The sequence below is a fragment of the Coturnix japonica genome, unplaced genomic scaffold (genome assembly GCF_054131305.1).
Source record: "Coturnix japonica strain WE unplaced genomic scaffold, WE-NBRP24 Scf083, whole genome shotgun sequence".
NCBI classification, from domain to species: Eukaryota; Metazoa; Chordata; class Aves; order Galliformes; family Phasianidae; genus Coturnix; species Coturnix japonica.
In genome coordinates, this window is record NW_028188986.1 from 322,190 (window position 1) to 343,974 (window position 21,785).

The window sequence follows — 21,785 nt, forward strand, 5'->3', positions numbered from 1 at the left end:
AGTGTCTCCCCTTAATTACCATATCCTTCTAATTAACATATCTTCTTAATTAACCCCTCCTAATTAACTTGAAAGTTGTCATCCATTCTGACTGTAGCACCGCAGTCACTTCAATCCCATCCTACCTCCTTCCTATCGCCCTAATTAACCTCATCTCTCAATTAACCTCTCCTAATTAACATATCTTCTTAATTAACCTCTCCTAATTAACATATACTCTTAATTAACCCCTCCTCTTAATTAATCTCTCTTAATTAACCCCAATGACCTCCAATATCCGACTGTAGCAACATCCTTCACTTCCCGGTCCCATTAATACCTTCCTATCTCATTCCTACCCCCCTAATTAACATATTTATAACATAATTAGCATAGCTAATTAACTAATTAATCTTAATTACCCCCTACAGACCCAGCCAGCGGCCCAACCTTGTACCCCCTCCTACCTCCGCCCTCCGAGTGTAGCGACAACGTCACCATTGGTTGCCTGGTCACTTCCTTCATCCCCCCCCCCGTGACCATTAGTTGGACCATAACCGGAAGCTCATTGGCTCCTTCCTCGGCGATGACGTCACTTCCTGTCCAGACTTCCGGGGGGACCTACAGTCAAACGACGGCTCTGGTTGTTCCTATGGAGGAAGTGAAGGGAGGTCAGTTCACTTGTAGGGCACAACATCCGGCCACCAAGACGGACGTCACCGAGACCATAGAGGGTGAGTTGGTCCTCCAAGGGGGCTAGAAGGTCCTCCAAGGGGGGGTTGGTCCTCCAATGGGGGGGGGTTGGTCCTCCAATGGGGCGGGGTTGGTCCTCCAAGGAGGGGTTGGTCCTCCAAGGGGGGGTTGGTCCTCCAGGGGGTCACAATGGTCCTCCAAGGGGGTGGGAGGTCCTCCAAGAGGTGGTTGGTCCTCCAAGGGGGCTAGAAGGTCCTCCAAGGGAGTGGGAGGTCCTCCAAGGGGGGGTTGGTCCTCCAATGGGTTAGGGTTGGTCCTCCAAGGGGGGTAGATAGTCCTCCAAGGGGGCTAGAAGGTCCTCCAAGGGGGGGGTTGGTCCTCTAATGGGGCGGGGTTGGTCCTCCAAGGGGGCTAGAAGGTCCTCCAAGTGGTCACAATGGTCCTCCAAGGGGGTGGGAGGTCCTCCAAGGGGGTGGGAGGTCCTCCAATGGGTTAAGGTTGGTCCTCCAAGGAGGTGGGAGGTCCTCCAAGGGGCCAAGATGGACGTCACTGAGACCATAGATGGGGAGGGTGAGTTGGTCCTCCAAGGGGGCTAGAAGGTCCTCCAAGGAGGGGTTGGTCCTCCAAGGGAGGGTTGGTCCTCCAATGGGGCAGGGTTGGTCCTCCAAGGGGGCTAGAAGGTCCTCCAAGGGGGTGGGAGGTTCTCCAAGGGGGTTGGTCCTCCAAGAGGTGGTTGGTCCTCCAAGGGGGCTAGAAGGTCCTCCAAGGGGAGGGTTGGTCCTCCAAGGGGCTAGAAGGTCCTCCAAGGGGGGGGTTGGTCCTCCAATGGGGCGGGGTTGGTCCTCCAGGGGGTCACAATGGTCCTCCAAGGGAGGGTTGGTCCTCCAATGGGGCGGGGTTGGTCCTCCAAGAGGTGGTTGGTCCTCCAAGGGGCTAGAAGGTCCTCCAAGGGGGGGTTGGTCCTCCAAGAGGTGGTTGGTCCTCCAAGGGGGCTAGAAGGTCCTCCAAGAGGTGGTTGGTCCTCCAAGGGAGGGTTGATCCTCCAAGGGGGCTAGAAGGTCCTCCAAGAGGTTGTTGGTCCTCCAAGAGGGGGGTTGGTCCTCCAATGGGGCGGGGTTGGTCCTCCAAGGGGGCTAGAAGGTCCTCCAAGGGGTCACAATAGTCCTCCAATGGGGCAGGGTTGGTCCTCCAAGGGGGGCTAGATGGTCCTCTAGGAGGGCTAGAAGGTCCTCCAAGGGGTCACAATGGTCCTCCAAGAGGTGGTTGGTCCTCCAAGGGGGCTAGAAGGTCCTCCAAGGGGCCTTATCTACCTATTTGAGCCCTTCTAGCTACTCAACGCCGCCATCTTTGTGCCCCATAGGTCTCTGCACCCCCAAGTGCCCCACAACCCCCAAAGTGGTCCTCCAGGGGGTCGCAATGGTCCTCCAATGGGGCAGGGTTGGTCCTCCAAGGGGTCCCAATGGTCCTCCAAGGGGGTGGGAGGTCCTCCAAGGGGGTGGGAGGTCCTCCAAGGGGTCACGATGGTCCTCCAATGGGGCAGGGTTGGTCCTCCAGGGGGCTAGATGGTCCTCCAATGGGTCACAGTGGTCCTCCAAGGGGTCCCAATGGTCCTCCAAGGGGGCTAGAAGGTCCTCCAAGGGGGGTAGATAGTCCTCCAATGGGGTGAAGAGGTGACATTGGTCCTCCAATGGGGCAGGGTTGGTCCTCCAATGGGGCTAGAAGGTCCTCCAAGGGGTCATATCCCCCTATTGCTTGTATTTGAGCCCTTCTAGCCACTCAATGTCCGCCATCTTTGTGCCCCATAGGTCTCTGCACCCCCCAGTGCCCCTCTACCCCCAAAGTGGTCCTCCAGGGGGTCCCAATGGTCCTCCAATGGGGCAGGGTTGGTCCTCCAAGGGGTCACAATGGTCCTCCAAGAGGTGGTTGGTCCTCCAACGGGGCAGGGTTGGTCCTCCAATGGGGCTAGAAGGTCCTCCAAGGGGTCATATCCCCCTATTGCTTGTATTTGAGCCCTTCTAGCCACTCAATGCCGCCATCTTTGTGCCCCATAGGTATCTGCACCCCCCAGTGCCCCCCTACCCCCAAAGTAGTCCTCCAGGGGGTCGCAATGGTCCTCCAAGGGGTCCCAGTGGTCCTCCAATGGGGCAGGGTTGGTCCTCCAAGGGGGGCTAGATGGTCCTCCAAGGGGCCTAGACGGTCCTCCAATGGGTCACAGTGGTCCTCCAAGGGGTCACAATGGTCCTCCAAGGAGGCTAGAAGGTCCTCCAAGGGGGATAGAAGGTCCTCCAAGGGGCCTTATCTACCTATTTGAGCCCTTCTAGCTACTCAATGCCGCCATCTTTGTGCCCCATAGGAGGACTTAACTACCCATTTGAGCCCTTCTAGCCACTCAACATCCGCCATCTTTGTGCCCCACAGATGTCTGCACCCCCCAGTGCCCCCCAACCCCCAAAGTGACCCTGCTAAGCGACCCCACCCAGGATGACCCCGACCATAGAGTCCTCCTGCTCTGCATGGTAGAAGGTCTCCGATCCTCGGGGGCCGAGATCCAATGGGATTTGAATGGGGCCGAAGGGACCATAGAGAGGGAGGATAGCACGACCTGCTCCGACTGCACCGACGGATGCGTCAGCCAATGGAGTCGCGTCAACGTCAGCAGGGACCAATGGGAAGCCGGGAAGGTGTTTAGTTGCCGGGTAGATGACGTGGTGGCCAGCGTCAGTAGCGGGTGTGAAGGTGAGTGGGGGGATATGGGGGGATATGGGGTGTCTATGGGGTAATATGGGGGGATATGGGGTGTCTATGGGGGGATATGGGGGGTAATTAGGGTTAATTAGGGGTAATTAAGGGTAATTAGGGGGATATGGGGGGATATGGGGGGATATGGGAGGATATGGGGTGGATATGGGGTGTCTATGGGGGGATATGGGGGGATATGGGGTGTCTATGGGGGGATATGGGGGGGATATGGGGTGTCTATGGGGGATATGGGGGGATATGGGGGATATGGGGGGATATGGGGGGTAATTAGGGGTAATTAGGGTTAATTAGGGGGATATAGGGTGTCTATGGGGGGATATGGGGGTATATGGGGTGTCTATGGGGAGATATGGGGGGATATGGGGTGTCTATTGGGGGATATGGGGCTCTATGGGGCTCTATGGGGTGTCTATGGGGCTCTATGAAGAGATATGGGGGGATATGGGGTCTCTATGGGGAGATATGGGGGGATATGGGGAGATATGGGGTGTCTATGGGGGGATATGGGATGTCTATGGGGGGATATGGGGGCGAATTAGGGTTAATTAGGGGTAATTAAGGGGATATGGGGGAGATACAGGGGGATATGGGGTGTCTATGGGGGGATATGGGGAGATATAGGGGGATATGGGGTGTCTATGGGGCTCTATGGGGGGATATGGGGCTATATGGGACTCTATGGGATGTCTATGGGACCCTATAGGGCTCTATGGGGTGTCTATGGACCCTATGGGGTGTCTATGGGGCTCTGTGAGACTCTATGTGGTGTCTATGGGGCTCTATGGGGCTCTATGGGGTGTCTATAGGGCTCTATGGGGTGTCTATGGGGTTCTATGGCTTAAATACTCCCCCCTTCTTAAAGGGCCATGACCCTAATAACCCCCCTTTATCTCCCCCTTTAAGGCCCATCAATGGACGCCTCCATCCACCCCCAAACATCCTCAAATGGCCTCAAAATAACCCAAAATGACCCAAAATGACCCAAAATGACCCAAAATGACCCAAAATCCCCCATTCCAGGCTATTATTATGGGATGGCCATAATAACTCCCCATGTAACATCCCTTATTCCCTCCCTATGGCCCCAAATTGGGTCAAAATGACCCCAAATCCCCCCAAAGGACCCCAAAATGGATCAAAATCACCCCAAAATGGGTCAAAATGGCCCCAAAATGAGGGGGATATGGGGTGATATGGGGTGTCTATGGGACCCTATGGGGCTCTATGGGGTGTCTATGGGTGTATATGGGGAGATATGGGGCTCTATGGGGTGTCTATGGGGGTATATGGGGAGATATGGGGCTCTATGGGGTGTCTATGGGGTGTCTGTGGACGCTATGGGTGGATATGGGGTGTCTATGAGGCTCTATGGGGTGTCTATGGGGCTCTATGGGGTGTCTATGGGACCCTATGGGGGGATATGGGGTGTCTATGGGGGGATATGGGGTGTCTATGGGTGTCTATGGGTGTCTATGGGGCTCTATGGGGCTCTATGGGGTGTCTATGGGACCCTATGGGTGGATATGGGGAGATATGGGCTTCTATGGGGCTCTATGGGTCTCTATGGGGCTCTGTGGGTCTCTTTGGGATGTCTATAGGGCTCTATGGGGTGTCTATGGGACCCTATGGGGTGTCTATAGGGCTCTATAGGGTGTCTATGGACCCTATGGGGTGTCTATAGGGCTCTATAGGGTGTCTATGGACCCTATGGGGTGTCTATGGGGCTCTATGGGGTGTCTATGGGACCCTATGGGGCTCTATGAGGTGTCTATGGGACCCTATGGGTCTCTATGTGTCTCTATGGGGCTCTATGGGGTGTCTATGGGGTTCTATGGCTTTAATACTCCCCCCTTCTTAAAGGGCCATGACCCTAATAAACCCCCCTTTATCTCCCCCTTTAAGGCCCGTCAATGGACGTCTCCATCCACCCCCAAACATCCTCAAATGGCCCCAAAATGACCCAAAATGACCCAAAATCCCCCATTCCAGGCTATTATTATGGGATGGCCATAATAACTCCCCTTATAACCTCCCTTATTCCCTCCCTATGGCCCCAAATTGGGTCAAAATGACCCCAAATCCCCCCAAAAGGACCCCAAAATGGATCAAAATCACCCCAAAATGGGTCAAAATGGCCCCAAAATGAGGGGGATATGGGGTGATATGGGGTGTCTATGGGGCTCTATGGGGTGTCTATGGACCCTATGGGGGGATATGGGGTGTCTATGAAGCTCTATGGGGGGATATGGAGCTCTATGGGGTGTCTATGGGGCTCTATGGGCTTCTATGTGCTTCTATGGGACCCCATGGGGTGTCTATGGGGCTCTATGGGGAGATATGGGGGGATATGGGGTCTCTATGGGGAGATATGAGGTGTCTATGGGGGATATGGGGCTCTATGGGGCACTAAGAGATGTCTATGGGGGGATATGGGGTGTCTATAGGGAGATATGGGGGAATATGGGGTGTCTATGGGGCTCTATGGGACTCTATTGGGGGATATGGGGCTCTATAGGGAGATCTGGTGCTCTATGGGGTGTCTATGGGGCTCTATGGGGCTCTGTGGGTCTCTATGGGACCCTATAGGGCTCTATGGGGTGTCTATAGGGCTCTATAGGGCTCTATGGGGCTCTATGGGGTGTCTATGGGGCTCTATGGGTCTCTATGTGTCTCTATGTGTCTCTATGGGGCTCTATGGGGTGTCTATGGGACCCTATGGGGCTATATGGGCTGTCTATGGGGCTCTATGGGGCTCTATGGGGTGTCTATGGGGCTCTATGGGGCTCTATGGGGTGTCTATGGGACCCTATAAGGGGATATGGGGTGTCTATGGGGCTCTATGGGGCTCTATGGGGTGTCTATGGGGTTCTATGGCTTTAATACTCCCCCCTTCTTAAAGGGCCATGACCCTAATAAACCCCCCTTTATCTCCCCCTTTAAGGCCCGTCAATGGAGGTCTCCATCCACCCCCCAACCTTAGAGGAGCTCTTTGTGACCCACAACGCCACCATCACCTGCATTGCCACCAACATAGAGACCCCCAAAGACCTGAGCATCGAATGGACCAGGAGCAACAACCAAATGGGGCTGGATGTGGGGCGGAACGAGGAGCTCCAGGCCAACGGGCTCTATAGGGTGGTGGGCACTTTAAGGGTCTGCGTGGAGGACTGGAATGGAGGGGAGAGCTTTGGGTGTACGGTGAGCTATGGGGAGGAGCAAGTCAAGAGGAGCATTAAGAAGGACTTGGGTAAGTCATATGGGGTGTCTATGGGGTGATATGGGGGGATATGGGGTGTCTATGGGGAGATATGGGGGGATATGAGGGAGATATGGGGTGTCTATGGGGAGATATGGGGTGATATGGGGTGTCTATGGGGTGATATGGGGTGTCTATGGGGAGATATGGGGTGATATGGGGTGTCTATGGGGGGATATGGGGGGCTATAGGGGGATATGAGGTCTGTATGGGGGGTAATAGGGGGATATGGGGTGATATGGGGGGGATATGTGGGTCAGGAGGGGATATGGGGTGTCTATGGGGAGAAATGGGGGGATATGGGGTGATAGGGGAGAGATATGGGGGTCAGGAGGGGAGATATGGGTGTCAGGAGGTGTTATAGGGGGGATATGGGGTGATATGAGGGGTATATGGGGTGATACGGGGAGATATGGGGTGATATGGGGTGTCTATGGGGAGATATGGGGGGTTATAGGGGGAGATATGGGGGTCAGGAGTCGATATAGGGGGAGATATGGGGGGATATGGGGTGTCTATGGGGCGATATGGGGGGATATGGGGTGTCTATGGGGTGATATGAGGGGCTATAGGGGGAGATATGAGGTTATAAGGGGGGTATATGGGGGGATATGGGGTGATATGGGGTGTCTATGGGGGGATATGGGGGGTTATAGGGGGAGATATGGGGGTCAGGAGTCGATATAGGGAGAGATATGGGGGTCAGAAGGTGTGATAGGGGGAGATATGGGGGTCAGGAGTCGATATAGGGAGAGATATGGGGGTCAGGAGGGGTTATAGGGGGAGATATGGGGGAGATATGGGGGTCAGGAGGTGATATAGGGGGAGATATGGGGGGTTGTAGGGCTCTATAGGGTGGTGGGCACTTTAAGGGTCTGCGTGGAGGACTGGAATGGAGGGGAGAGCTTTGGGTGTACGGTGAGCTATGGGGAGGAGCAAGTCAAGAGGAGCATTAAGAAGGATCTGGGTGAGTTATATGGGGGGATATGGGGTGATATGGGGGGATATGGGGTGTCTATGGGGGTCAGAAGGTGATATAGGGGGAGATATGGGGGGATATGGGGGGATATGGGGTGTCTATGGGGGGATATGGGGGGATATGGGGTGATATGGGGGGCTATAGGGGGATATGAGGTCTGTATGGGGGGTTATAGGGAGGATATGGGGAGATATGGGGGAGATATGGGGGTCAGGAGGGGATATGGGGTGTCTATGGGGTGTCTATAGGGAGATATGGGGTGATATGGGGTGTCTATGGGGAGATATGGGGGGATATGGGGTGTTATGGGGGGCTATAGGGGGATATGAGGACTGTATGGGGGGTTATAGGGAGGATATGGGGAGATATGGGGGAGATATGGGGGTCAGGAGGGGATATGGGGTGTCTATGGGGGGATATGGGGTGATATGAGGTGTCTATGGGGTGATATGGGGTGTCTATGGGGGGATATGGGGTCTCTATGGGGAGATATGGGGGGATATGAGGGAGATATGGGGGGATATGGGGTGTCTATGGGGGGTAATAGGGGGATATGGGGTGATATGGGGTGTTATAGGGAGAGATATGGGGGTCAGGAGTTGTTATAGGGGGTTATAAGGGGGATATGGGGTGATATGGGGTGTCTATGGGGGGATATGGGGGGATATGGGGTGTCTATGGGGAGATATGGGGGGATATGGGGTGTCTATGGGGGTATATGGGGTGATATGAGGGAGATATGGGGGGATATGGGGAGATATGGGGGAGATATGAGGGGATATGGGGTGTCTATGGGGAGATATGAGGGGATATGGGGTGTCTATGGGGAGATATGAGGGGATATAGGGGGAGATATGGGGGGTATGTGGGTCAGAAGGGGAGATACGGGGTGTCTATGGGGGTCAGAAGGTGATGTAGGGGGAGATATGGGGGGATATGGGGTGTCTATGGGGAGATATGGGGGGTTATAGGGGAATATTGGGGGATATGAGGAGGATATGGTGGTCAGGAGGGGATATGGGGTGTCTATGGGGAGATATGGGGTGATATGGGGTGTCTATGGGGAGATATGGGGGGATATGGGGTGTCTATGGGGGGATATGGGGGGCTATAGGGGGATATGAGGTCTGTATGGGGGGATATAGGGAGGATATGGGGAGATATGGGGGTCAGAAGGTGATGTACGGGGAGATATGGGGGGATAGGGGGGATATGGGGTGATATGAGGTGTCTATGGGGTGATATGGGGTGTCTATGGGGAGATATGGGGTGTCTATGGGGTGTCTATGGGGGGATATGGGGGGATATAGGGGGATATGAGGTCTGTATGGGGGGTAATAGGGGGATATGGGGTGATATGGGGGGGATATGTGGGTCAGGAGGGGATATGGGGTGTCTATGGGGGGATATGGGGGGATATGGGGTGTCTATGGGGGGTTATAGGGGGATATGGGGTGTCTATGGGGGGATATGGGGGGTTATAGGGGGATATGGGGTGTCTATGGGGGGATATGGGGTGTCTATGGGGGGATATGGGGGGATATGAGGGAGATATGGGGGGATATAGGGGGATATGGGGGGATATGGGGTGATATGGGGGGATATGAGGGAGATATGGGGGGATATGGGGGGATATGGGGGTTCTATGGGGTGATATGGGGTGTCTATGGGGGGATATGGGGGGATATGGGGTGTCTATGGGGAGATATGGGGTGTCTATGGGGAGATATGGGGGATATGGGGGGTTATAGGGGGATATGAGGGGAATATGTGGGGTTATAGGGGGATATGGGGTGTCTATGGGGAGATATTGCGGGGATATGGGGTTATATGGGGTGTCTGTGAGGCTCTATGGGGAGATATAAGGGGATATGGGATGTCTGTGGGTCTCTATGGGGTCTATTTTCGCCCCCTTTTGACCCCAATGTTTCCTGCCCCATAGATTCCCCCGTCCGCCCCCCAAATGTCTACGTCTTCCCCCCCCCACCGGAAGAGCTGGCCCTACAATGGGGCTCTATGGGTCCCTATGGGTCCCTATGGGTCCCTATACGTCTCTATGGGTCCCTATAGGTCCCTATGGGTCCCTATGGGTCTCTATGGGTCCTTATGGGGTCCCTATGGGTCTCTATGGGTCCCTATGGGGCTCTATGGGTCCCTATTGGGCTCTATGGGTCCCTATTGGTCCCTATGAGTCTCTATGGGTCCCTATAGGTCTCTATGGGGCTCTATGGGTCCCTATGGGTCCCTATGAGTCTCTATGGGTCCCTATGGGTCCCTATGGGTCCCTATGGGGCTCTATGGGTCTCTATGGGTCCCTATGGGTCTCTATGGGGCTCTATGGGTCCCTATGGGTCCCTATGGGGCTGTATGGGTCCCTATGGGTCCCTATGGGTCCCTATGGGTCTCTATGGGTCCCTATGGGTCTCTATGGGTCCCTATGCATCCCAGTGGGTCTCTATGGGGTCTATGGGTTGATATACCACCCCCAAATCGCCCCTTTTTGACCCCAAAATGCCCCGTTTTTGACCCCAAAACATCTCTTTTTCTCTGCCCCATAGATTCCCCCGTCCGCCCCCCATCCGTCTACGTCTTCCCCCCCCCACCGGAAGAGCTGGCCCTACAATGGGGCTCTATGGGTCCCTATGGGTCCCTATGGGGCTCTATGGGTCCTTATGGGGTCCCTATGGGTCTCTATGGGTCTCTATGGGTCCCTATGGGTCCCTATGGGTCTCTATGGGGCTCTATGGGTCCTTATGGGGTCCCTATGGGTCTCTATGGGTCTCTGTGGGTCCCTATGAGTCTCTATGGGTCCCTATGGGTCCCTATGGGTCTCTATGGGTCCTATGGGTCTCTATGGGTCTCTATGGGTCTCTATGGGGTCTATGGGTTGATATACCACCCCGAAATCGCCCCTTTTTGACCCCAAATTCCCCCTTTTTGACCCCAAAACATCTCTTTTTCTCTGCCCCATAGATTCCCCCGTCCGCCCCCCAAATGTCTACGTCTTCCCCCCCCCACCGGAAGAGCTGGCCCTCCAATGGGGCTCTATGGGTCCCTATGGGTCTCTATGGGTCCCTATGGGTCCTTATGGGGTCCCTATGGGTCCCTATGGGGCTCTATGGGTCCCTATGGGGCTCTATGGGGCTCTATGGGTCCCTATGGGTCCCTATGGGGCTCTATGGGTCCCTATGGGGCTCTATGGGTCTCTGTGGGTCCCTATGAGTCTCTATGGGTCCCTATGGGTCTCTATGGGGCTCTATGGGTCCCTATGGGTCTCTATGGGTCCCTATGTGTCCCTATGGGTCTCTATGGGGACTATGGGTTGATATACCACCCCCAAATCGCCCCTTTTTCACCCCAAAACATCTCTTTTTCTCTGCCCCATAGATTCCCCCGTCCGCCCCCCATCCGTCTACGTCTTCCCCCCCCCACCGGAAGAGCTGGCCCTCCAATGGGGCTCTGTGGGTCTCTATGGGTCTCTATGGGGCTCTATGGGTCCCTATGGGGCTCTATGGGTCCCTATGGGTCTCTATGGGGCTCTATGGGTCCTTATGGGGTCCCTATGGGTCCCTATGGGGCTCTATGGGTCCCTATAGGTCTCTATGGGTCTCTATGGGTCTCTATGGGTCCCTATGGGTCTCTATGGGTCTCTATGGGTCCCTATGGGTCTCTATGGGGTCTATGGGTTGATATACCACCCCCAAATCGCCCCTTTTTGACCCCAAATTGCCCCTTTTTGACCCCAAAATGCCCCTTTTTCACCCCAAAACATCTCTTTTTCTCTGCCCCATAGATTCCCCCGTCCGCCCCCCAAATGTCTACGTCTTCCCCCCCCCACCGGAAGAGCTGGCCCTACAAGAGACGGCCACCTTAACCTGCATGGCCACCTCCTTCCTCCCTTCCTCCATCCTCATCACTTGGGTTCACCAAAACCAACCGGTTTCGACCCAAAACTACCTCAATTTCGGGCCCGTCCAAGATGGCGGCTCTTACAGCGCCTACAGCAAGTTGGTGGTGCCGGCTTCTGATTGGCTGAGGGGAGACGTCTACGGTTGCGTGGTCGGCCATGATGGAATCCCATTGGGTTTCATACAGAAGAGTTTGGATAAGAGCGCTGGTAAAGCTTCCCATGTTAATGTCTCCGTCGTGTTGGCCGACTCGGAAGTCAGCTGTTATTAATTAACGTTGCCTTAATTAGGTCGTTAATTAGTTGGTTTGTTAGTTTAATTAATGAGTGGATTAATAATGGAGTTCATGAAGCGTGGCTTGTGGTTGATTGAGGGGAGACCGGGGGGGGGGTGGATGGGGATGATGGGAAAAACAAGATGGCGGAGGGTGGGAAAACCAAGATGGCGGAAGTTGGGAGAAACAAGATGGCGGAGGGTTGGGGGGTGAGGGAAGGGGATGATGGGAAATTCAAGATGGCGGAGGGCGGAAGTTGGGTTACAACTGCAAAGCATGATGGGAAAAACAAGATGGCAGAGGGTGGGAAAACCAAGATGGCGGAGGGTTGGGGGGTGAGGGAAAGGGATTATGGGAAAACCAAGATGGCGGAGGGTGGGAAAACCAAGATGGCGGAGGGTTGGGGGGTGAGGGAAGGGGATGATGGGAAAAACAAGATGGCGGAGGGCGGAAGTTGGGTTACAAGTGCAAAGGATGATGGGAAAAACAAAATGGCGGAGGGCGGAAGTTGGATGGGGAACAAGAGAAAGGCATGATGGGAAAAACAAGATGGCGGAGGGTGGGAAAAACAAGATGGCAGAGGGCGGAAGTTGGGTTACAACTGCAAAGCATGATGGGAGAAACAAGATGGCGGAGGCTGGAAGTTGGGTTACAAGTGCAAAGCATGATGGGAAAAACAAGATGGCGGAGGGTGGAAGAAACAAGATGGCGGAGGGAGGAAGTTGGGTTACAAGTGCAAAGGATGATGGGAAAAACAAGATGGCAGAGGGTGGGAGAAACAAGATGGCGGAGGGTTGGGGGTGAGAGAAGGGGATTATGGGAAGAACAAGATGGCGGAGGGTGGGAAAACCAAGATGGCGGAGGGTGGGGGGTGAGGGAAGGGGATGATGGGAAAAACAAGATGGCGGAGGGCGGAAGTTGGGTTACAAGCGCAAAGCATGATGGGAAAAACAAGATGGCGGAGGGTTGGGAGAAAAAAGATGGCGGAGGGTTGGGGGGTGAGGGAAGGGGATGATGGGAAATACAAGATGGCGGAGGGTGGGAAAACAAGATGGCGAAGGGCGGAAGTTGGATGGGGAACAAGAGAAAGGCATGATGGGAAAAACAAGATGGCGGAGGGTGGGAGAAATAAGATGGCGGAGGTTGGGAGAAACAAGATGGTGGAGGGTGGGAGAAACAAGATGGTGGAGGGCGGAAGTTGGTCGGGGAACAAGAGAAAGGCATGATGGGAAAAACAAGATGGCGGAGGGTGGGAGAAACAAGGTGGCGGAGGGTGGGAGAAACAAGATGGAGGAGGGTTTGGGGGAGAGGGAAGGGCATGATGGGAAATTCAAGATGGAGGAGGGCGGGAAAAACAAGATGGAGGAGGGTTGAGGGTGTGAGGGAAGGGGATGATGGGAAAAACAAGATGGCGGAGGGAGGAAGTTGGATGGGGACCAAGAGAAAGGCATGATGGGAAAAACAAGATGGCGGAGGGTGGGAGAAACAAGATGGCGGAGGGCGGAAGTTGGATGGGGAAGAAAGGAAAGGCATGATGGGAAAAACAAGATGGCGGAGGGTGGGAGAAACAAGATGGAGGAGGGTTGGAAAACAAGATGGCGGAGGGTGGGAAAAACAAGATGGCGGAGAGCGGAAGTTGGGTTACAAGTGCAAAGCATGATGGGAAAAACAAGATGGCGGAGGGTGGGAAAACCAAGATGGCGGAAGTTGGGAAAACAAGATGGTGGAGGGTGGAAGTTGGGTTACAACTGCAAAGCATGATGGGAAAAACAAGATGGCGGAGGGCGGGAGAAACAAGATGGCGGAGGGCGGAAGTTGGATGGGGAACAAGTAAAGGCATGATGGGAAAAACAAGATGGCGGAGGGTGGGGAGTGAGGGAAAGGGATTATGGGAAAACCAAGATGGCGGAGGGTGGGAGAAACAAGATGGCGGAGGGTTGGGGGCTGAGGGAAGGGGATTATGGGAAAAACAAGATGGCGGAGGGCGGAAGTTGGGTTACAAGTGCAAAGCATGATGGGAAAAACAAGATGGCGGAGGGTGGGAGAAACAAGATGGCGGAAGTTGGGATAAAATGGCGGATTTGGGGGTCAAAATGATGAAAAAATGGGGTAAAAAATGGGGATTTTGGGGCAAAAATTGGGGAATTTGGGGTCAAAAAATGGCAGATTTGGGTCAAAATGATGAAAAATAGGTGAAAATGTGGGAAAATGGGGTAAAAATGGGGAATTTGGGGTGGAAAATGGGGAATTTGGGGCAAAAAATGGTGAATTTTGGACAAAAAATGGGGAAATGGGGCTAAAAATGGGGATTTTGGGTCAAAATGATGAAAAATTGGTGGAAATGGGGGAAAATGGGGTAAAAATGGGGATTTTGGGGTGGAAAATGGGGATTTTGGGGTCAAAAATGGGGAATTGGGGGCAAAAATGGGGATTTTTTGGGTCAAAAAATGGCAGATTTGGGTCAAAATGATGAAAAATTGGGGGAAATGGGGGAAAATGGGGTAAAAAATGGGGATTTTGGGGCAAAATGGTTAAAAATGATGAAGAATGGGGGAAATGGGGGAAAATGACCCAAAAATGAGAGAATTTTAAGGCAAAAAATGGGAATTTGGGGCAAAAATGGGGAATTTGGGGTCAAAAAATGGCAGATTTGGGTCAAAATGATGAAAAATTGGTGGAAATGGGGGAAATGGGGTAAAAATGGGGATTTTGGGTCAAAATGGTTAAAAATTAGGAAAAATGGGATAAATGGGGGGAAATGACCCAAAAATGAGGGAATTTTAGGGTAAAAAATGGGAATTTGGGGTAAAAATGGGGATTTTTGGGTCAAAAAATGGCAGATTTGGGTCAAAATGATGAAAAATTGGGGGAAATGGGGGAAAATGGGGTAAAAATGGGGATTTTGGGGCGGAAAATGGAGATTTTGGGGCAAAAATGGGGATTTTGGGGTCAAAAAATGGCAGATTTGGGTCAAAATGATGAAAAATTGGGGGAAATGTGGGAAAATGGGGTAAAAATGGGGATTTTGGGGAGAAAAATGGGGATTTTGGGGCAAAAATGGGGATTTTGGGGCAAAAATGGGGATTTTGGGGCTAAAAATGGGGAATTTGGGGTCAAAAAATGGCAGATTTGGGTCAAAATGATGAAAAATAGGTGGAAATGGGGGAAAATGGGGTAAAAATGGGGATTTTGGGGTGGAAAATGGGGATTTTGGGGTCAAAAATGGTGAATTTTGGGGCAAAAATGGGGAATTTGGGGCAAAAATGATGAAAAATTGGTGAAAATGGGGGAAAATGGGGTAAAAATGGGGATTTTGGGGCAAAAAATGGGGATTTGGGGCAAAAATGGGGATTTTGGGTCAAAAAATGGCAGATTTGGGTCAAAATGGTCAAAAATTGGTGAAAATGTGGGAAAATTGGGTAAAAAATGGGGATTTTGGGTCAAAATGGTTAAAAATCATATAAAATGGGGGAAATGACCCAAAAATGAGGGAATTTTAGGGCAAAAATTGGGGAATTTGGGGTCTAAAAATGGCAGATTTGGGTCAAAATGATGAAAAATTTGGGGAAAATGGGGTAAAAATGGGGATTTTGGGGCTAAAATGGGGAATTTGGGGCAAAAAATGGGGATTTGGGGGAAAAAATGGGGAATTTGGGGTCAAAAAATGGCAGATTTGGGTCAAAATGATGAAAAATTGGTGGAAATGTGGGAAAATGGGGTAAAAATGGGGATTTTGGGTCAAAATGGTTAAAAATCATATAAAATGGGGGAAATGACCCAAAAATGAGGGAATTTTAGGGCAAAAATTGGGGAATTTGGGGTCTAAAAATGGGGAATTTGGGTCAAAATGATGAAAAATTGGGGGAAATGGGGGAAAATTGGGATTTTGGGGCAAAAAATGGGGATTTGGTGGCAAAAATGGGGATTTTGGGGCAAAAATGGGGATTTGGGGTCAAAAATGGGGGATTTTGGGGTGAAAAATGGGGATTTGGGGCAAAAATTGGGATAGTCAGGTGGGGATTTGGGGCAAAAAGTGTCAAATTTGGGTTGAAAATGCTGAAAATGGGTAAAAATAGGTGAAAATTGGGCCAAAATGGGGCAAAAATGTCAAATTTGGGTCAAAATGATGAAAAATTGAGAAAAATGGGTAAAAATGAGGCAAAATGGGGGAAAATTGGGCCAAAATGGGGATTTGGGGCCCAAAAATGGCAAAAATGGGGCAAAAAAATGGAGAATTTGGGGTAAAAAATGGCAGAAATGGGGCAAAAAATGGCAGAAATGGGGCAAAAATGGGGATTTGGAGCAAAAAAATGGGGAATTTGGGGCAAAAAATTGGGATTTTGGGGCAAGAAATGGGATTTTTGGTAAAAAGATGATGAAAATGGGTAAAAATGGGGAGATTGGGGGGAAATGACCCAAAAATGAGGGAATTTGGGGGCAAAAATTGTCAAGTTTGGGTCAAAATGATGAAAAGTGGGTAAAAATGGGGGAAATTGGGGCAAAAAATGGCCAAAATGGGGCAAAAACGGGAAATTTGGGGCACAAAATGGCAAAAATGGGGCAAAAAATGGAGAATTTAGGGTAAAAAATGGCACAAATGGGGCAAAAAGGGGGATTTTAAGCAAAAAATTGGAGAATTTGGGGCAAAATTGGGGATTTGGGGCAAAAAAATGGGGAATTTGGGGCAAAAAATTGGGATTTTGGGGCAAGAAATGGGATTTTTGGTAAAAATATGATGAAAATGGGTAAAAATGGGGAGACTGGGGGGAAATGACCCAAAAATGAGGGAATTTGGGGGCAAAAATTGTCAAGTTTGGGTCAAAATGATGAAAAGTGGGTAAAAATGGGGGAAATTGGGGCAAAAAATGGCAAAAATGGGGCAAAAACGGGAAATTTGGGGAACAAAATGGCAAAAATGGGGCAAAAAATGGAGAATTTGGGGTAAAAAATGGCAGAAATGGGACAAAAATGGGGATTTGGAGCAAAAAAATGGGTAATTTGGTGCTAAAAATTGGGATTTTGGGGCAAAAAATGGGATTTTTGGTAAAAATATGATGAAAATGGGTAAAAATGGGGAGATTGGGGGAAAATGACCCAAAAATGAGGGAATTTTGGGGTCAAAATGATGAAAAGTGGGTAAAAATGAGGGAAATTGGGGCAAAAAATGGCAAAAATGGGGCAAAAAATGGCGAATTTGGGTCAAAATGGTTGAAAATGAGTAAAAATGGGGAAAATGGGTAAAAATGACGTAAAAGGAGTTATTTTGGGGGTAAAAAATGGGGATTTTGGGTCAAAATGCTAAAAATGGATAAAAATGGGGGAAATAGGAAAATGACCCAAAAATGAGGTAATTTTGGGGCAAATTTTGGGGCAAAATTGGCAAAAATGACCCAAAAAATGGGGAATTTTGGGGTAAATAATGGGGAAAAATAGGTAGAAATTTGGACCAGAAAATGACCAATTTGTGTCCAAAAATACCCCCCAAAATGCCCCAAAATCGCCTAAAATCACCCCAAAATTTGCTGAATTTTGCCTGAATTTTCCCTATTTTTCACCTTTTTGCCCAAAATGGTCTTTTTTCACCCCAGAACTGGACCTGATGTCGTTGCTTTGGGCCGAAGAGGATGATGGGAATCCAATATGGCCGACCGCCACCTTCGCCGTCCTCTTCCTCCTCAGTCTCCTCTATGGGGCTGGATTGAGCCTCGTTAAGATACCGCCCCTAATTAATATGTCTAATTAATATGCTAATTAATATGTTAATTGATGTGCTAATTAATATGCTAATTAAGGTGGAATGGGGCTTCATTATGGCGATGGGGGCTAATTAAGGAGGTAATTAAGTCAGATTGGGGCTCATTAATATGCTAATTAAGGTGGATTGAGACTCATTAAGGACCAATGGGGCTTCATTAGGGGGATGAGGACTCATTAATATGCTAATTAAGGCCTAATGGGGGTTCATTAAGAGTGGAGGGCTAATTAAGGTGTTAATTAAGGGGCTCATTAAGGCCTAATGGGGCTTCATTGGGAGATTGGGGGTCATTAATATGCTAATTTAGGTGCATTGGTGTTTAATTAAGGAGGTGGGGGCTAATTAAGGAGCTCATTAAGGCCCAATGGGGCTTAATTAGGGGGATGGGGGCTAATTAACGTGCATTGAGCCGAAGAGGATGACGGGAAACCAATATGGCCGACACAGCCCAGAGGATGATGGGATTCCAATATGGCCGACATGACCAAGAGAATGATGGGAATCCAATATGGCTGACACAGCCCAGAGGATGATGGGAATCCAATATGGCTGACTACCAAAAGAATGATGGGAATCCAATATGGCTGACACGGCCAAGAGGATGATGGGAATCCAATATGGCCGACTACCAAGAGGATAATGGGAATCCAATATGGCCGACACAGCTAAGAGGATGATGGGAATCCAATATGGCCGACAGCCATGAGGATGATGGGAATCCAATATGGCCGACTAGCAAGAGAATGATGGGAAACCAATATGGCCGACACCAAGAGGATGATGGGAATCCAATATGGCCGGCTGCCCAGAGGATGATGGGAATCCAATATGGCCGACTACAAAGAGGATGATGGGAATCCAATATGGCCGACAACTCAGAGGATGATGGGAATCCAATATGGCCGACAACTCAGAGGATGATGGGAATCCAATATGGCCGACAGCCCAGAGGATGATGGGAATCCAATATGGCCGACACGGCCCAGAGGATGATGGGAATCCAATATGGCCAACATGACCAAGAGGATGCTGGGAATCCAATATGGCCGACAGCCCAGAGGATGATGGGAAAGCAATATGGCCGACACGGCCAAGAGGATGATGGGAATCCAATATGGCCGACATGACCAAGAGAATGCTGGGAATCCAATATGGCCGACTACCAAGAGAATGATGGGAATCCAATATGGCCGACTACCAAGAGGATGATGGGAATCCAATATGGCCGACCACCAAGAGGATGATGGGAATCAAATATGGCCAACCAGCAAGAGGATGATGGGAATCCAATATGGCCGACAGCCATGAGGAAGATGGGAATCCAATATGGCCGACTACCAAAAGAATTATGGGAATCCAATATGGCCGGCAGCCATGATGATGACGGGAAACCAATATGGCCGACAGCCATGAGGAAGATTGGAATCCAATATGGCCGACCAGCAAGAGAATGATGGGAATCCAATATGGTTGACACGGCCAAGAGGATGATGGGAATCCAATATGGCCGACAGCCATGAGAATGATGGGAATCCAATATGGCCGACATGAGCAAGAGGATGCTGGGAATCCAATATGGCTGACACGGCCAAGAGGATGATGGGAATCCAATATGGCCGACAGCCTAGAGGATGATGGGAATCCAATATGGCGGCCATATTGGGTCAAAAAATGGGGATTTTGGGCAAAAATAGTGATTGTTATTAAAAAAAGGAAATATCAGAAATGGCCAAAAAGCCACAAAAAGCCTCAAAATTAATAGTAAAAAATCGTTTTATTGACCGAAAATCGCGCGAATTTTGGGGTGGAATCGTTGGATTTGGAGAATGAAATATTTACATCTATTTTTTGGGGTGAAAAAGCCCAAATTTGGGCAATTTTAGGGGCAAAAATGGGGAATTTGGGGGTGAAAAATGGGGATTTATGGGTTAAAAATGGGGGATTTTGGGGTGAAAAATTGAGATTTTGATTAAAAATGGTGATTTTCAGGTGTTAAAAAATGGGGATTTTGGTAAAAAATGGGGAAATTTGGGGTAAAAAATGGGGATTTTGGTAAAAAATGGGGAATTTAGGGGGAAAAATGGAGGATTTTGGTAAAAAATGGGGAATTTTGGGGTAAAAATGGGGGATTTTGGTAAAAAATGGGGAAATTGAGGGTGAAAAATGGGGATTTTGGGGTAAAAATGGGGAATTTTGGGGTAAAAAATGGGGATTTTGGGGTGAAAATGGGAATTTTGGGGTAAAAATGGGGATTTTGGGGTCAAAAATGGTGATTTTGGGGTAAAAATGGGGGATTTGGGGTCCAAAAATGGGGATTTTGGCGTGGTTATTTTGGGGTGAAAAATGGGGATTTTGGTAAAAAATGGGGAATTTGAGGGTGAAAAATGGGGATTTTGGGGCAAAAATGGGGAATTTTTGGGTCAAAAATGGTGGATTTTGGGGTAAAAATGGGGGATTTTGCGTAAAAAATGGGGATTTTGGGGTAAAAATGGGGAATTCTGGGGTAAAAAATGGGGATTTTGGTAAAAAATGGGGAATTTGGGGGTAAAATGGGGAATTTTGGGGGTAAAAAATGGGGATTTGGGCAAAATAGTGATTTTTCGTAACAATGGGGATTTGGGGCTAAAAATGGGGATTTTGGGGCAAAAATGGAGGAATTTTGGGATCAAAAATGAGGATTTGGAGTGAAAAATGGGGGATTTGGGGTAAAAATGGAGGATTTGGGGTCAAAAATGGGGATTTTGGTAAAAAATGGGGAATTTAGGGGGAAAAATGGGGATTTTGGGGTAAAAAATGGGGATTTGGGGTCAAAAATGGGGGATTTGGGGTCCAAAAATGGGGATTTTGGCGTGGTTATTTTGGGGTGAAAAATGGGGATTTCGGTAAAAAATGGGGAATTTGAGGGTGAAAAATGGGGATTTTGGGGCAAAAATGGGAATTTTGGGGTGAAAATTGGGGAATTTTGGGGTAAAAATGGGGGATTTGGGGGTGAAAATGGAAGATTTTGGGGTCAAAAATGGTGATTTTGGGGTAAAAATGGGGAATTCTGGGGTGAAAAATGGGGATTTTGGTAAAAAATGGGGAATTTTGGGGGAAAAAATGGGGATTTTGGGGTAAAAATGGGGAATTTTGGGGTAAAAATGGGGATTTTGGTAAAAACTGGGGAATTTTGGGGTAAAAATGGAGGATTTTGGGGTCAAAAATGGGGATTTTGGGGTAAAAATGGGGGATTCTGGTAAAAAATGGGGAATTTTGGGGTAAAAATGGGGGATTTGGGGTCCAAAAATGGGGATTTTGGCGTGGTTATTTTGGGGTGAAAAATGGGGATTTTGGTAAAAAATGGGGAATTTTGGGATTAAAAATTGTGGATTTTGGGGTTAAAATTGGGAATTTTGGGTCAAAAATGGGGGATTTGGGGTCAAAAATGGGAAATTTTGGGGCAAAAATTGGTGAATTTTGGGTCAAAAAATGGGGATTTTGGGGTAAAAATAGTGATTTTTGTTAAAAAAAGGAATATTTTAACCCCAAAAAACCCCAATAAGAAATACCAGAAATAGCCAAAAAGCCACAAAACGCCTGAAAATTAATAGTAAAAAATCGTTTTATTGACCGAAAATCGCGCGAATTTTGGGGTGGAATCGTTGGATTTGGAGAATGAAATATTTACATCTATTTTTTGGGGTGAAAAAGCCCAAATTTGGGCAATTTTGGGGACGTCGGAAAACGGCGAAATCCAGGTCGGAATTTTGGGTTCATTTCACCTAAAATTGGGTAAAGAGAAAAAATGGAAGTTAGAGAAGGAATTAAAGGGGGATTTTGGGGTGAAAAAAGGCAATTTTGGGCAAATTTGGGGGGAAAACTGGGTTTTTTGGGGCAAATTTGGGTGAAAATGGAAGATTTTGGGGCAAAAATGGGGATTTTTGGTAAAAATGGGGATTTTGGGGGAAAAAAGGGCAATTTTGGGCAAATTTGGGGGGAAATTGGGGTCTTGGGGGGACAAAAACGGGGATTTATGGTAATAATGGGGATTTTGGGGGAAAAAAGGGCCATTTTGGGCAAATTTGGTGAGAAATCGGGGATTTGGGGGTGAAAATGGTGATTTTTGGTAAAAATGGAGATTTTGGGGGGGAAAAGGGCAATTTTGGGTTAATTTGGGGGGAAATAGGGGGTTTAGGGGGCAA

At 49.7% G+C, this 21,785-nt stretch overlaps 2 gene segments (V, D, J or C); one reads left to right on the forward strand and one right to left on the reverse strand.

Annotated features, from left to right (window-relative positions):
• Positions 1-397: 397 nt before the first annotated feature.
• LOC146751496 (Ig alpha chain C region-like) lies at positions 398-11,926 on the forward strand (the record flags this gene model as incomplete). The annotated part of the segment is given in 4 exon segments: positions 398-713; positions 3,091-3,408; positions 6,374-6,679; positions 11,461-11,926. Coding segments are annotated over 4 exon segments (1,326 nt in total), but the record flags the coding sequence as incomplete, so codon positions are not given.
• Positions 11,927-21,187: 9,261 nt separating this feature from the next.
• The window catches only part of LOC107307035 (Ig mu chain C region-like), a 67,640-nt gene continuing 67,042 nt past the window's right edge, over positions 21,188-21,785 (reverse strand). Inside the window, 1 exon segment of the C gene segment in view lies at positions 21,188-21,365. Coding sequence covers positions 21,357-21,365 — 9 coding nt within the window.